The 15,780-nt window shown below is 50.2% G+C and overlaps 1 protein-coding gene across 3 annotated transcripts in view; it reads right to left on the reverse strand.

Moving 5' to 3' along the window:
• CROCC2 (ciliary rootlet coiled-coil, rootletin family member 2) overlaps positions 1–15,780 on the reverse strand; it is a 139,662-nt gene that overhangs the window by 52,993 nt on the left and 70,889 nt on the right. For all 3 annotated transcript variants that reach the window (XM_039486945.1, XM_039486946.1, XM_039486944.1), the window contains exons 21-22: positions 10,492–10,671; positions 8,265–8,399 (exon numbers count right to left, since the gene is read on the reverse strand). In XM_039486945.1, coding sequence (XP_039342879.1) covers positions 8,265–8,399; positions 10,492–10,671 — 315 coding nt within the window. The remainder of the gene's footprint in view (positions 1–8,264; positions 8,400–10,491; positions 10,672–15,780) is intronic.

Here is a 15,780-nt window from a genome sequence, read left to right on the forward strand (position 1 = left end):
AAGCACAGCAATGCTGGCACATGGAGGTAGCAATCTGTCCTGGGCCAGCCCCCTTCTAGAAGCCAGGGGGAAGGGGGCAGAAATTATTCCTCTTAACCAGGGCTCCTAGCAAAGGGACGGCAGCCCATAGCGTTTAGCCAGGAAGGGTTTAAAGGGCATCGTCAGCTGTTTCCATATGTTCTCATTTTCCCTTTCCATTGTGCTGGATGCCTGTTTTGATTCTTTACTGTGTCCCATGATCTGCCCAGGATTTTTTCTCTCCTGCATTTCTAATGGAGCTAAAATTCGTAGAATCATAAAATGCAGAGATGGAAGGCGACCTATTAGATCATCCACCCCAGCCCCCTGCCAATGCAGAACTGCTCCCTGCAGAACATTCCCGAGTGACTTGTCTAGACCAAGTATGAGCAGCTCCAGCGAAGGGGCTTCCAGCACTTCCCTGAGAAAATTATTCCATGGTTTAATTGCCCTTACTGTTAGGAAATTTTTCCCGATGTCTAGCCTAAATTTTTGTTTGTGAAGTTTGATCTCATTATTTTGTCACTCCTCCCTGAACTACTCTATACAATCATCCCTCTCTGTCATGTTCCCATCCTTTAATACTGCACCGTTCTCCTTGCACCCCTTCAGGGTCTTGCACTGTACTATACAAAGATTTCATTCTTGTCGCCTTTTCCCAGACATAGGTCAGTCTCTCTGAACCTGCAATTTCTTTTGTTGCCTCTCTCTGAATTGACTCCCATTTGCCCCTATCTTCCTTGAAATGGGGCATCCAAAATGGCTACATGCAGAATTCCAAAGGTGCTTGAACTAACCCGTTACCTCTCTGGGTTGGGACATTACGGGCCAGATTCCCAGCTGGTGTAAATTAACGTAGCACCACTGATGTCCATGGAGTTATGCTGATTTGCACCAGCTGAAGATATAGCCCATGGGGATACAGCCTTTGGGCTCCAGGAAGTGACTGTGAAAACTCTAATCAACTCCAACAGGAGGAGGATCAGACTTTCACCCACCATGGTCAGTTTCTGTCCCCAAAACATGCTGTAAGGGGATAAAAAGGCTGCTATCCACTGTCACGCCTCAGCATCTCCTCCCTGCTTTGTAGATTTATACTTTCCCCCTGACCCCCAAAAGGTCCTAGACCCTGATCCTGGAAAACTCAAGTGCTTAACTTTATTCATATGAGCAATGCTACTGAACTTAGCAGGGTTCCTCAGCTGTGCAAGCACTCGGGAGCTTGGGGCCCACTGAGATTTTTTTCGAAGTTAAAGCTGGTTAATCCTTGCCCATTTTTCGCCTCTCTCTGCGTCCATGTATATTTTCTCTGCAGCCTCCTGGATGTTTGCATTGGTTTTATATTATCCAGGCTGCAGTGGGGATTCCTGGGATATCTGCATGAAAACACCTTCATTTGTGTGGTATCCCACCAGCAGCATTTATACGGCTACAGCAGATTTACTCATAAAGCATACACAAAGCATCCCCTGGCATTTCCTAGGGCTCCTCACAAACTAGGGCTTTCTGTTCTGGATGCAAGAAATAGCCTGTATCGAGATACTCCGACTTAGGAGGTGCTTTAAAGGGATGTGCTCACCCTACCCATTTCTGTCTATATTACAGTATACCTAGTATTGCTACAAGCAGCCCCAAAGACGCCCAAAGCCAAAAGCATTTGACCACTCGCTCACTTGCAATGTTTCTCCTGTGTACTAAAGGGAGGCCTCAATTCTGCCAGCTAGTTCTCCCAAACGGCCCCTTGTCCACACTGACATCAGGCCTCTGTGGAACCGTACTCTAGTCAGCGTGGCTAGGATCAGGGCTAGTGTCAGTGGTTTCCCCGAGATCTGTGTGGGTCTCTCACACAGCAAAAGAGGAGACAAAACCTCACTTGAGCCGAGGACAGCACAAACCTGTCAGGGGGTTTCATGGGCAGGGGCAGCACCTCAAACTACACTGAACTCATTTTTTGGAAGCTGACTAGATTATAAACTGTCTCTTTAAAACCCAGCATTTTATTGCAATCCTCTGACATGGAGCGGGGGTGGGGGAGAAGGACACACAACTCATCAGCTCTCTATAATCCGGATTCTGATTGCAGTTTTCCAGGTGTAAATCAGGGACAGCTCCAGCAAAGTCAATGGAGTTCAGTCAAGTGAGTGAGCAGAGCTGGACCCGACATCTGCCAGTCTGGGGCATTCCACCAACAATAACGGTGACAAGTAAGCAAAGATGAAAGATCTGGGGGGCTACCAAGAAAGGGATGGATCCTCAGCTGGTGTAAATGGTACAGACCAGTGGACGTCAATGGAGCTTTGCTGATTCACACCAGCCTGGCCCATTGACTTCCACAGAACTATGCCAATTTACATCATCTGGGGCTCTGGCTCATTAACTTTCATGGTGCTATGCCAATTTACACCAGCTGGGGATCTGGCCTCATGTTTCACTGAGGGACTCTTAAGTGCTCCCAATGGGCCCTTTATTCCACTCCCTGCTCTGCTGTTCTGCCACATGCAGCCTGGCCAGCAAAATTCTGAGAGATGGGTGGAGAAAAAGCAAACCAAAGCCTCAAGCTGCAGGCAAAGATGCAGACGGTGCACATAGCATCTTGGACTGAACAGGATTCCACTTCCCTTCTGTGTTTTGAATGGCTTGTCTGCGAACTAGAGGGGCATAAACTGTAGAGCACTCTAACTGCCCCCCTGGTGACCCTGCTAGTGTGCTCTAAGTAGTACCTAGTGCGCATACCATAGCTCTGTTTGAAGCAGGACTGCATTGGCACAAACTAGCTGCCTTTTAAAACTTGTCAGTAGAGTCTACATAGGGCAGTTAGAGCACTACACACTAGAGCACTCTACAGTTCACACCCCTCTAGTTCACACTGCGGTGCTGGGTCGATAAGTCCTTAAGGCTACACTGGCCCATGAGTTGCTATCTGAGCAGAGAACTCATCTGGGGTGGAGGGGTGGGGAAGCTCCAGGAAATGAGACTCTTAGGCAAGGTCTTTTTTTCTGGTGCCAGAAGCTCTTTTACTGGGTTGCAGGCTACATATGATTTCTCCAAGGAATGTCAATTTCAGAGCCATGCATACAGCAGGATGAAGAAATACAAGGCAGCTTCCAGCACTTCATTGCAACACATGGGCTCCCTGGAGATGCCTCTGTGGCTTAGACTCACTCTCTGCCCTGCCCATTCTCTCTTTGGTAGAGCCCCCTCCTTACAGGACTGTGAGGCACTGCCCATAGCACACAAACAGGAGAGAACTTATATAATCAAACCATCTTTGCCTTAACCCCTTGGCTGCTGAGTCCAGCAGCAACAAGAGCACACCAATTAATGAATTATGTGTAGTACATCCTCAGCAGTGTATTCTCAGTGTAAATCCATGGCAATGCCAGGGAAGTAATTCTGGAGGGAGTCAATGACAGAGCACTGTGGGCATCAGAAGAGGACCCAGAAGGTGACCCTGAAGGAGTGTTTGATAGGTGAGCAGGGCCTTTCTAGCCAGAGGAGAGCATGATCAGCTGTGTCTAGAGGAGCACACAGCTAGGCTAAAAGGCTATGCAGCTTGGCCAGGGAGAGGCTGTTGGTGACCTGGCTGAGGGCAGCTTGAGAAGAAGAGGGGCAGGCAGCCAAACTGCAGGAGGTGTAAATGGGGGAAGTTGAGACAGTGGGAGTATAGCATGTGCTTGGGAAGTATGGAGGAGGGCTGGCAGCTAAAGAGGAAGGTAGGGTCAAGGAAATATCTCGGAGGACAGGAAGACAGCAGATTGGTTGGAGGCAGAGTGCAGGAACCAGGTAACCGGCAATATCTGAGGACAAGGAAGAGGGATGGATTAAGGTGCATTCAAGGGAGGTCAAGAGTGCAGCGGGATTTGGGCTGAGATATGGGCTAGAGCAGTGGTTCTCAACCAGGGGTACACGTACCCCTGGGAGTACACAGAGGTCTTCCCGGGGGTACATCAACTGATCTAGATGTTTGCCTAGTTTTACAACAGGCTACATAAAAAGCACTAGCGAAGTCAGTACAAACTAAAATTTCATACAATGACTTGTTTATACTGATCTATATACTTACATTGAAATGTAAGTACAAGATTTATATTCCAGCTGATTTATTTGATAATTATATGGTAAAAATGAGGCAGTAGCAATGTTTCAGTACTCATGTGCTGTGACACTTTTGTATGTTTATGTCTGATTTTGTAAGCAAGTAATTTTTAAGTGAGGTGACACATGGGGAAACACAAGACAAATTGGTCTCTAGAAAGGGGTACAGTAGTCTGGAAAGGTTGAAAGCCACTGGGCTAAAGGATACCACATGGGACTGGGCTCAAAAGATCTGGTTTCTGATCCTGCCTCTGCCACTGACTTGCTGTGTGACCTAAGGGGTGTCACTTCCCCTCTCTGTCTAATGTGACTCTCTGAAAGGGAGAATGCTGTGGGAGAGCAGACATGATGGGGGAGGGATAATTGTCCTTAGCACATCCATGGCACTTGATGTCTTCTAACCATAATCAAAGCCAATCAAGTAATTAAAGACCTAATTAAATCCTGCTTTGTGGCCTGATCACAAATCTTCAAAATGCCTGATGTTCCAGTGGATGAATGTTCCACAGCAGGCTTTAACAGCCTTGATTTATGCCCCAAGCCCAGCATAAATCTCTGTGTGTGAGAATGTGGGGTGCTGAGGAAAGATGGCTGTACACAGGGGCGGTTCTATAAATTACGGCGCCCCAAGCAGGGCGGCGCGCTGTGCCGCCCTTCCCCGGTCCCGCGGCCAGGGCAGAAGTGTCTGCGGAGGGTGCGCTGGTTCGCGGCTCCGGTGGAGCATCCGCAGGCATGCCTGCGGGAGCTCCGTCCGAGCCGCGGGACCAGCGCGCCCGCCGCAGTCATGCCTGCGGGAGCTCAACCAGAGCCGCGGGGACCCTCTGCAGTCATGTCTGCGGCAGGTCCGCTCGTCCCGGGCTCCGGTGGACCTCCCGCAGGCATGACTGCGGAAGGTCCGCCGGAGCCAAATGCCGCCCTGCCCCGACAATGCCGCCCCACGCGCCTGCTTGGCGCGCTGGGGTCTGAAGCCGGCCCTGGCTGTACAGTGTATGGCATTACTATGGGTGTCACACACAGAGAATGCTCCTTTCTTCCTGAGGATTTTCTCCCTTTCCCCCTCCCCATCTCCCTCTTTTGTGCTCTCTCAATTTTGTCCTTTGCTTCTTTTCCTGCTCTCACTCCATGTTGCCTCCTCCCCTACCTGCTCATCCATGGTTTCATTCCCCATTCCTTGCCCTCCACCTCTGGCCCCTCTCTATTCTTTCCCTTCACTGCTCTGCCTGGATTATCCTCAGCCTCCACTCTGCTTCCCAGTATGAGCCAGCAATAAAGCAAAGCAAACCAGCTCTGTCAGTTTCATCTTGTTTCTGGGCTAGTCTTGAGAAGAGCTCAGGAAGGTGAAACTGACTAGATCCTGTTTTGCTACTTCTCTCACAGGTGATGGAAGGGAAGGCAGTAATGAGAGGTGTTTTGTGCCTTCTCTGGCCTGCACTCCTTGGTATGTCAATCCCTATGCTAGAATCTTAGAATATGAGGGTTGGAAGGGACCTCAGGAGGTCATCTAGTCCAAGCCCCCTGCTCAAAGCAGGACCAATCCCCAGACAGATTTTTGCCCCAGATCCCTAAATGGCCCCCTCAAGGATTGAACTCACAACTGTAGGTTTAGTAGGCTAATGCTCAAACCACTGAGCTATACTCCCCTTTCCCTGACTGGGAATCAAACCCAGACTATAGTAGTGAGAGTGCCTAATTATAACCACTAGACCACCAGGGAATGTGTATTAGTGACTATTATTATTGTCTATATAATGTCACGTAAGGTGTGTGTGCATTAATCTTTAGAGGTAGCTAAAAACACAGGTCCAGCAACAAAGGGTTTACAGTCTAGTTATTCACACAGTTGCACATCCCACATAGGGGTTAAAGATGAAAGTCCAATCCTTTCCCCATAGTAATCAAGGGAACTTTTTTTGTTGACTTCAGTGAGAATACAACTGGACCCAGGGAATCAAATGGAACATTTTCCAAGGGAACAAAGTCTCTCCCCTTTTGATCACACCACTACACCACAGCAGGTTATTTCCATTCCTCCCACTCAGTGATATTTGGGGGTAGGGGATTGTTTACAGTCATTGAGGAAAGTTATTCTTTGCATTTGATTTCCCTTTGGTTCCCAACCAATCTTTCCAATGTCAATGCTTTGCAGATGAGTTCTGGTTGGAGTTTTATATCCTTCTTGTACTGTTTGTTTGTTGTTAAGGGACTATTCTTTAATATGCATGCTCTCCTTTGGAATGATCTATCTGGTGGCTGAGCCCCCGCTGATGTCATGCATACATTTCTGATTGTAAAACCAAACCAAACCACCCAACATTATGCTAGCTCACTGAAACCTCACAATGGATTTCTGCAAGCAAATTGCAGGAACCAACAGCATAAGCAACGGTCAAGTACACAGCGGTGCCTATGTGCCTTAATTTTGGCCAGTAACGGGACTCCATGCAGAGTGATGTGTCTCTGATAACAACAAAGTAGATTTAGACTGGCCAAGCCATCTGACTTGTAAGATCAGTCACATTTTCAGTGCATGTAGGAGGCTGTGATAAATGAAGGCAGCGGGGGTAGCTCCCTTTTATGGACACCCAGCCAGCCAGTAGCTATAAAATCCCTCTTAGTAGCTGTTCTCTAATTGCTCTACCAGTAAAGGGTTAAAAAGTCTCACTGAGATGCATAGGTAAAAGGAATTGAGTGGGCACCTGGCCAAATGAGCCAATGGGAAGGCTAGAACTTTTTGAAATTGAACCAAGACTCCCCTTTTGTCTGTCTGTCTTGTTGTTCTCCCGGGGACAAGCAGACAGGACAGCATTTATGCTGTAAGAAACTTGGGCCGGATATGAAAAAATCATTAGTATCATACCTAGAAACTACTAATTTAAAACCCCAAATATGTAAGTAGATCAGGAAATGTCTAGGAAGATGTGATTAGATTTATCCCTTTTATTTAATTATGGCTTGCGGATTGCTCTGTGCTAACCCCAGGTGCTTTTGTTTTGCTTGTAATGTGCTAACCCCAGGTGCTTTTGTTTTGGTTGTAACCTTTAAGCTGGACCTCAAAAAAGCTACTCTTGATGCTTAATCCTTGTAGTTGCTCTTTTAAAATTTAGCAATAGCCTGAGTTCCCAAATGTATTTTCTTTCTTTCTTTTTTTTTAATAAAATTAACCTTTTTTTAGAACAAAATTGGATTTTTGTGTCTTAAGAGGCTTGTGCACATGTTGTTTAATTAACTGGTGGCAACAGCTAATTTCCTTTTTTCCCCCTCCTCTTTCTCAGCTCTTCCCTGGAGGAGGGGTGGGTGAAAGGGCTTGAGGGTACCCCTCAGGAAGGAATTCCCAACTTTCGCCTTCCTGGGCTCTCAAAGGGGTTCTGCACTTGGGTGGTGGCAGCATCTACCAATCTGAGGTCAGAGAGAAGCTGTAACCTTGGGAGTTTAATACAAGTCTGGAGTGGCCAGTATTAATTTTTGGAAATCTTGTGGGCCCCAACCTTCTGCACTCGAAGTGCCAGAGTGGGGAATTAGCCTTAACAGAGGCAGTGAAAGACTTCTCCACCCAAGAGGGTTTTTATTCTCATAGCAAGGCTCTGTCTAAATGCAGAAGTTGTGGCAGTCTAGTGTGTATCGATGTAAGTGGACCAATGTAGCTGCACTGACTGTGTCCACACCGTGCACATGCCTCAGGTTAAAGCTACTTCCCCTTTGAAGCTTCACATCCACATTTTACAGTGCTGTACTGCTAGAAGCATGTTGCACTGCAGGTAGGTATCCCAGGCACCAACTGCTGTTTCTAGGCACTGTGCATTCTGGGTACTTTTCACAGCAGATTAGGGGATACCAGTCAGCGTGCAGAGGAACTGTCCGACTATGGATTCAACTCTTATCATCCCTCCTGTTGTATCCCAGAATTCATCTGGAGCTTGCTGACCCAGGCCATTTTCAAACAATTGGCTAGCAACATGGAGGATAAACAGGCAATCCTGTCCATTACTGACTCTCATCAGCTTCAATGGGATCACTCACATGCCTGGAATTCGACATGTGCTTAAGTACCTTCCTGCTGCAGGGCTGGCCACAGCAGAACTCCAGCCTGCAGGATCCTGCAGGGCACATTACTGTTTGGGCCACATGGTGTCTAGAGAAGGATCTGAGCTCACCTTATCCTGCTCCTGGCGGTTCAGAGCCTCCAGCTTCACCCGGTCGATCTCCATCCTGGCATTCATAAGCTCCCGCTGGGCCTCGCTGAGCTTCTCTGACAGCAGACTCTTTTCTGTTTCCTTCAGGGACAGTGCCTGGCAGGGTGCAACAGACAGGAGCCATCATTCAAGAATGGCACACGTGGAAGGACAGGTGCAGGAACTCAGCATGTTGGGACAGAAGAACATTCTCCACAGGTGCCCCCTGCTAGGACTGCAGTGGCTGCACGCTTTCTTGCAGCTAGCTCTGTTATGCCATTCAATAGAGAGCCTCCCGTTGGCCCAGACTGGGCCTGTAGTAGCTGTGGAGTTACCCACACCCAGCACTCTATATCACTCCCCACAGTGCCTCCCGCTGGCCCAGGCTGGGCCTGTAGTAGCTGTGGGGTTACCCACACCCAGCACTCTATATCACTCCCCACAGCGCCTCCCGCTGGCCCAGGCTGGACCTGTAGTAGCTGTGGGGTTACCCACACCCAGCACTCTATATCACTCCCCACAGCGCCTCCCGCTGGCCCAGGCTGGGCCTGTAGTAGCTGTGGGGTTACCCACACCCAGCATTCTATATCACTCCCCACAGTGCCTCCCGCTGGCCCAGGCTGGGCCTGTAGTAGCTGTGGGGTTACCCACACCCAGCACTCTATATCACTCCCCACAGTGCCTCCCGCTGGCCCAGGCTGGGCCTGTAGTAGCTGTGGGGTTACCCACACCCAGCACTCTATATCACTCCCCACAGCGCCTCCCGCTGGCCCAGGCTGGGCCTGTAGTAGCTGTGGGGTTACCCACACCCAGCATTCTATATCACTCCCCACAGTGCCTCCCGCTGGCCCAGGCTGGGCCTGAAGTAGCTGTGGGGTTACCCACACCCAGCACTCTATATCACTCCCACAGTGCCTCCCGCTGGCCCAGGCTGGGCCTGTAGTAGCTGTGGGTTACCCACACCCAGCACTCTATATCACTCCCCACAGCGCCTCCCGCTGGCCCAGGCTGGGCCTGTAGTAGCTGTGGAGTTACCCACACCCAGCACTCTATATCACTCCCCACAGTGCCTCCCGCTGGCCCAGGCTGGGCCTGTAGTAGCTGTGGGGTTACCCACACCCAGCACTCTATATCACTCCCCACAGTGCCTCCCGCTGGCCCAGGCTGGGCCTGTAGTAGCTGTGGGGTTACCCACACCCAGCACTCTATATCACTCCCCACAGCGCCTCCCGCTGGCCCAGGCTGGGCCTGAAGTAGACTCACTGACCCACAGACTTTAAGGTCAGAAGGGTCCATCATGATCATCTAGTCTGACCTTCTGCACATCGCAGGCCATGGAACCTCGCCCACCCACTCCTATAATAGACCCCGAACCTCTGGCTGAGTTACTGAAGTCCTCAAATCACGATTTAAAGACTTCAAGTTACAGAGAATCCACCATTTACACTAGTTTAAACCTGCAAGTCACCCTGCCCCATGCTCAACAGGAAGGCGAAACCCCACCAGGGTCTCTGCCAATCTGAGCTGGGGGGAAATTCCTTCTCAATCCCAAATATAGCAATAAATTAGACCCTTAGAATTTCAGCAAGACTCACCAGCCAGACACCTGGGAAAGAATTCTCTGCAGTAACTCAAAGTCCTTCCCATCTAGTGTCCCATCTCGGGCCGTTGGAGATATTTGCTGCTAGCAGTTGCAGATTGGCTACATGCCATTGTAGGCAACCTCAACATACTATTCCCACCATAAACTTATCAAGCTCAGGCTCGAAGCCAGTTAGATTTTTTGCCCCCACTGCTCCCCTTGGAAGGCTCTTCCAGAACTTCACTCCTCTGATGGTTAGAAACCTTCGCATATTTCAAGCCTAAACTTGTTGATGGCCAGTTTATAGCCATTTGTTCTTGTGTCTGCATTGGCGCTTAACTTAAATAACTCCTCTCCCTCCCTGGTATTTATCCCTCTGACGTATTTATAGAGAGCAATCATATCTCCCTTCAGCCTTCATTTGGTTAGGGCTAAACAAGCCAAGTTCCTTAAGTCTCCTTTTGTAAAGTATGTTCTCCATGCCTCTGAGTTCCCCAGAGCCCTTCTCTGAGTTCTCCACAGCCAGCATGCTATACCACTCCCCACAGCGCCTTCCACTGGGAGAGGCTGGGACTGGACCTTTCCTGCAGCCAGTGCTCCTCCAGGACCATTGCTCTCCCTGCTTACCTTCTGCTTGTCATTCTCCAACAGGAGGAGGCTTTCATCCCGCTCCTGCTGCAAACTCAGTACTTCCTCAGCCAGCTCCTCTTTCTCAGCCTCACATTTGGACAGCAGCTCCTCCTTCTCCTGGTGCAGCCGGTGCACAGTCTCTTCCTTCTCCTCCCTCAGTGCCAGACACAGACTCTCCTGACATCGAGCAAGAGCAGAGCAGGCCGTTAGGACAGGTCTGGATGGGGACAGACCTTCCTGAACAGTTACATCCCTCACCCTGCTGCAGAGCCATGTGGCACTCCATACAGGGCTTGCCTGACAGAGAGGTCAGGGAGAGCATTAACGCTGTGATGGCCCAGCTACTGTACATGTCATGCTTCCAGCCAGCACAGAGGAGAACACTTAGGACAAAGAATACACAATGTAGCTAGGTTCCCAGGACTGCCTGTGATCTGGAGTCTTCACCATATTACTATGGTGGAGGAGGGGTGTATGGGGTTGTCAGGGAGGGGTAGTATCTCTGATGGGGGAGCAGTCGTACTCCTAGGAGTAGCTCATCCACTTTGGTCCCCACTTGACACCCAGCTCTCACCTGTGGCTCCAAGTAGCCGTCAGCATGCGACAGCGGCCACACCCCGGAAACCGTCTCGACTGGCGGGCTAAACCAGGTGAGGGTAGTCGATGAGTCTGAGACCCTCGGTGAGTTAGGGCCTGTCTACCCATTGCATGCAAAGGCTGGATCCGGCTGACTGAGGAAACCCGGTTCAACGGTCAGGAAGGCGGTGACAGCAAGCGTTCTGGAACGCTCAAGAGCATGACAAGACACGTAGGCGTCCTGGTCATCCACTGCGCCCTGTCCTATCTCCAGCCGTCTCGACTCTTGTCCTGCCACTGGATACAGATAGGAACTGGGAAGAGAGAGTGAGGTTGACGTCGCGCAACTCTCCCTCACTTTAATCCAATTCACGTGCAAGTCTCGACATCATATCATATCACATCATATCAAGTCCTGTGGCGATGGGCGAGTGACGAAGCAGCAGGTGTGGATACACTGGGAGCTGTAGCCGCGGACCTGCACACAGGCGGCTCAGTTATAATGGTTGTTCCTCACTGACCGAAGCAGCAGTGGAGCTCAGCGTCTTCTTGAGCGACTGAGCAGCTCTATTCAGGATTGCACTGCTCACCTCTATAGAATGAGGAGGGGGCTAGAAAAGGTGCCCTAAACATTGTCTGCTTCACCTTACCCTGGCCAGCATACCACGGCTGGCAGGGATCCCATAAAAGCGGTCGAACAAAAACAAAACTTAGAGTGACACCGATCACCACTGGCACATGGAATGTGCGCACGCTACTGGACAACATCACGGCAGACAGACCGGAGAGAAGAACAGCACTTGTCGCCAGAGAGCTCACACACTACAACATTGACATTGCAGCCCTTAGCGAAACTCGCCTTGCTAATGAAGGACAGCTGTCCGAGTCAGGAGGAGGCTATACATTCTTCTGGAGTGGCCGCAGCAGTGATGAGCGTCGCGAATCTGGAGTTGGCTTCACCATCAAGAATCATCTTGTTCGGAAACTTGCCAGTCCCAAGGGTGTGAATGACCGACTCATGACAATGCAGCTTCCGCTTCAAAAAGGAAAACAAGCTACTTTGATCAGCGCATACGCTCCCACAATGACCAACCCAGAGGATGTGAAGGATAAATTCTATGAAGAACTAGATGCTCTGCTATCATCAGTGCACCGCACAGACAAGCTGATCCTGCTTGGCGATTTTAACGCAAGATTCGGATGCGATGCCGCAGCCTGGGAAGGAGTCATCGGGAAAAATGGAGTGGGAAAGTGTAACAGCAATGGCCTGTTACTGCTGAAAACTTGTGCAGCACATGACCTTCTGATCACCAATACGGTCTTCCGCCTCCCTACCCATAACAGGACTTCGTGGATGCATCCCCATTCCAAGCACTGGCATCTGATCGACTATGTCATCATCAGGAGAAGGGACAGACAAGATGTCAGGGTTACAAAAGCTATGTGCGGCGCTGACTGTTGGACGGATCACAGGCTCATAGTATCCAAAATGAAGCTCCGTATCATGCCGAAGAGACGACCACAAGGCTGTAAGGCTCTCAAAAGGATCAACGTGTTGAAGCTGAAGAACAGCCGCATCACTGAAAATCTAGCGGAAGACCTAGAGAATGAGCTTGCTGATCTTCGTATTGAGGATGACGCTGAGAAAGACTGGGAGCGATTCTGCAACACTGTCCATACAGCTGCATCGAAGGTATTGGGGCCCTCCACATGCAGGCGGCAAGACTGGTTTGACGAAAATGATGCAGAAATCCAGGCCTTACTTGCTGAGAAGCACCGCCTGCATCGTGCATATCAGAACGACCCATCCTCAGCGGCAAAGAAGACCGCCTTTATCAAGGCTCGCAGAACAGTACAGAACCGACTGTGCAAAATGCAGGATTGTGGCTGAGCGCCAAAGCAGATGAAATACAGGCGTATGCGGACAGGAACAACTATAAGCAGTTCTATGAAGCCCTCAACACACTCTATAGTCCACAGTCTTCTGGGAGCTTTCCCCTCCTGAACTCTGATGGCACTGTGCTCCTTACAGAGAAGACGCAGATTCTCCAGAGATGGGCTGAACATTTTGAAGCAGTTCTCAACTGCCCCTCAGTCATCAATGATGAGGCCATTGACAAGATGCCCCAGGTTGCAGTCAATGACTCCATGGATGCTTCACCAGAAGAGGACGAAGTGAAGAAAGCCATCAACCAGCTGTCAAGTGGCAAAGCCCCAGGGTCAGATGCCATACCAGCAGAAGTGTACAAAGTCGGTGGACTCGTGCTGCTACGGAAACTCACTGAGCTGTTTCAGTCCTTCTGGAAGCACGGATCCATTCCACAGGAATTTAGAGACGCGTCCATCGTGCACCTCTATAAGAGGAAGGGCAATCGACAGGTATGCGACAATCACCATGGAATCTCGCTGCTCTCTACAGCGGGGAAAGTTCTTGCACAGGTTCTGTTGAACCGATTGATCGCTCACCTGGAGCAGGGCTTACTGCCAGAATCACAGTGCGGCTTCCGCAAGGGACGTGGGACTATTGACATGATCTTCGCTGCGCATCAGCTACAGGAGAAATGTCAAGAGCAGAATCATGAACTCTACACAACTTTTGTGGACCTCACGAAAGCATTCGACTCTGTCAGTCGCCAGGGCCTGTGGAGGATCATGTCGAAATTCGGCTGTCCAGACAGATTCATACGAATGGTACGTCAATTTCATCACGGTATGATGGCTCGTGTCCTGGATGACGGTGAAACATCTGAGGCCTTCCCAGTCACCAACGGCATCAAGCAAGGGTGTGTTTTAGCACCCACTTTATTCAGCATGATATTCTCTGCCACTCTGACTGATGCCTTTCAACACTGCACTGAAGGGGTAGGCCTGAAGTACAGAACTGACGGGAAACTATTCAATTTGAGGCGACTGGTGAAGGAAACTGTACTTCAATTTGAGGCAACTGGTGAAGGAAACTGTACTTCGAGACTTTCTCTTTGCCGATGACTGTGCTCTGAATGCTAGTACAGAGCCAGAAATGCAAGCCAGTATGGACAAGTTTTCATCTGCATGCAACAACTTTGGTCTCACCATTAACATCAAGAAGACTGAGGTCATGTACCAGCCAGCTCCCCACGCTCCGTACTCAGAACCGTCCATCACTGTAAATGGACAGAGACTTCAGGCAGTGGACCACTTCATGTACCTGGGCAGTACCCTTTCTCGAGCAGTGTCAATCGATGATGAAGTAAACTGCAGAATTGCTAAAGCCAGCTCTGCATTTGGCCGATTGCGCGCCAACGTCTGGGAACGTCGAGGGACCAGTCTACCAATTAAGCTGAAGGTCTACTGAGTAGTGGTGCTTCCAACTCTGCTGTACGCCTGCGAGATGTGGACTGTCTATCGGAGTCATGCACGAAGGCTCAATCACTTCCACATTTCCTGTCTGCGAAAGCTTCTAAAAATCAGATGGCAGGACAAAGTGCCCGATACTGAAGTCCTTATCAGAGCCAGTCTGCCGTCAGTTCACACACTGCTGATGAGAGCCCAGACCAGATGGGCCGGGCATGTTGTGTGAATGTCAGACGAGCGCATTCCTAAACAGCTCTTCTACAGAGAACTCACCCAGGGAAAGCGCTCCCATGGAGGACAAAAGAAGCGGTTCAAGGACACGCTGAAGACCTCTCTGAAGTCCCTTGAGATTAACACCGCCACATGGAAAACCCTCGCACTGAACCGTCCAGCATGGCGCAGCCTCATTTACACAGGCAGTAATACCTCTGAGGCGAGGTGCACTGCTGAGGCTGAAAGAAAGCGTGAGCTGCGCAAGTCCAGAGCTGCCCGCACATCATCGACAGTGCCATCACATGTCTGTCCGACGTGTGACAGGACGTTCCACGCCCGAATCGGACTGATCAGTCATCTTCGGACGCACAGAGCCCGGTCATTGAATGAATGAGTTCTTGAGGTCTTCATCAACAACGATGGACGAACATCATGGTGGAGGAGAGGAAGGTGATCAGGAACAGTCAACATGGATTCACCAAGGGCAAGTCATGCCTGACCAATCTGATTGCCTTCTATCAGGGCCGGCTCCAGGCACCGGCATTCCAAGCAGGTGCTTGGGGCGGCAATCTGCAAGGGGCGGCAGTCCGTGTGTTTTTGCCCCCAAGCAGCGCGCTGAATTGCCGCTGCAGACAGCAGGGACAGTCCGTGTGCTGTTAGGGCGGCACGTGCATTTCCGTGGTAGCGGCAGCTTCTATGTTCAGCTGTCCACAGAGGCGCAGCTTCTGTCTTCCGGCTGAAGACAGAAGCTGCCGCCGAATTGCTGCCGCCGCGGAAACGAGCATGCCGCCCTAATGGCACACTGACTGCCCTCACTGTTTGCGGTGGCAATTCAGCGCGCTGCTTGGGGTGGCAAAAACAGTAGAGCCGGCCCTGCCCTCTATGATGAGATAACTGACTCTGTGGATATGGGGAAAGCGGTGGATGTGATATATCTTGACTTTAGCAAAGCTTTTGATACGGTCTCCCATAGTATTCTTGCCAGCAAATTAAAGAAGTATGGATTAGATGAATGGACTATCAGGTGGATAGAAAGCTGGCTAGATCGTCGGGCTCAACAGGTAGTGATCAAGGGCTCGATGTCTAGCTGTCAGCCGATATCAAGTGGAGTGTCCCAGGGGTTGGTCCTGGTGCCGGTTCTGTTCAACATCTTTATTAATGATC

Source organism: Mauremys reevesii, linkage group 9 (genome assembly GCF_016161935.1).
Source record: "Mauremys reevesii isolate NIE-2019 linkage group 9, ASM1616193v1, whole genome shotgun sequence".
Lineage (NCBI taxonomy): Eukaryota > Metazoa > Chordata > Testudines > Geoemydidae > Mauremys > Mauremys reevesii.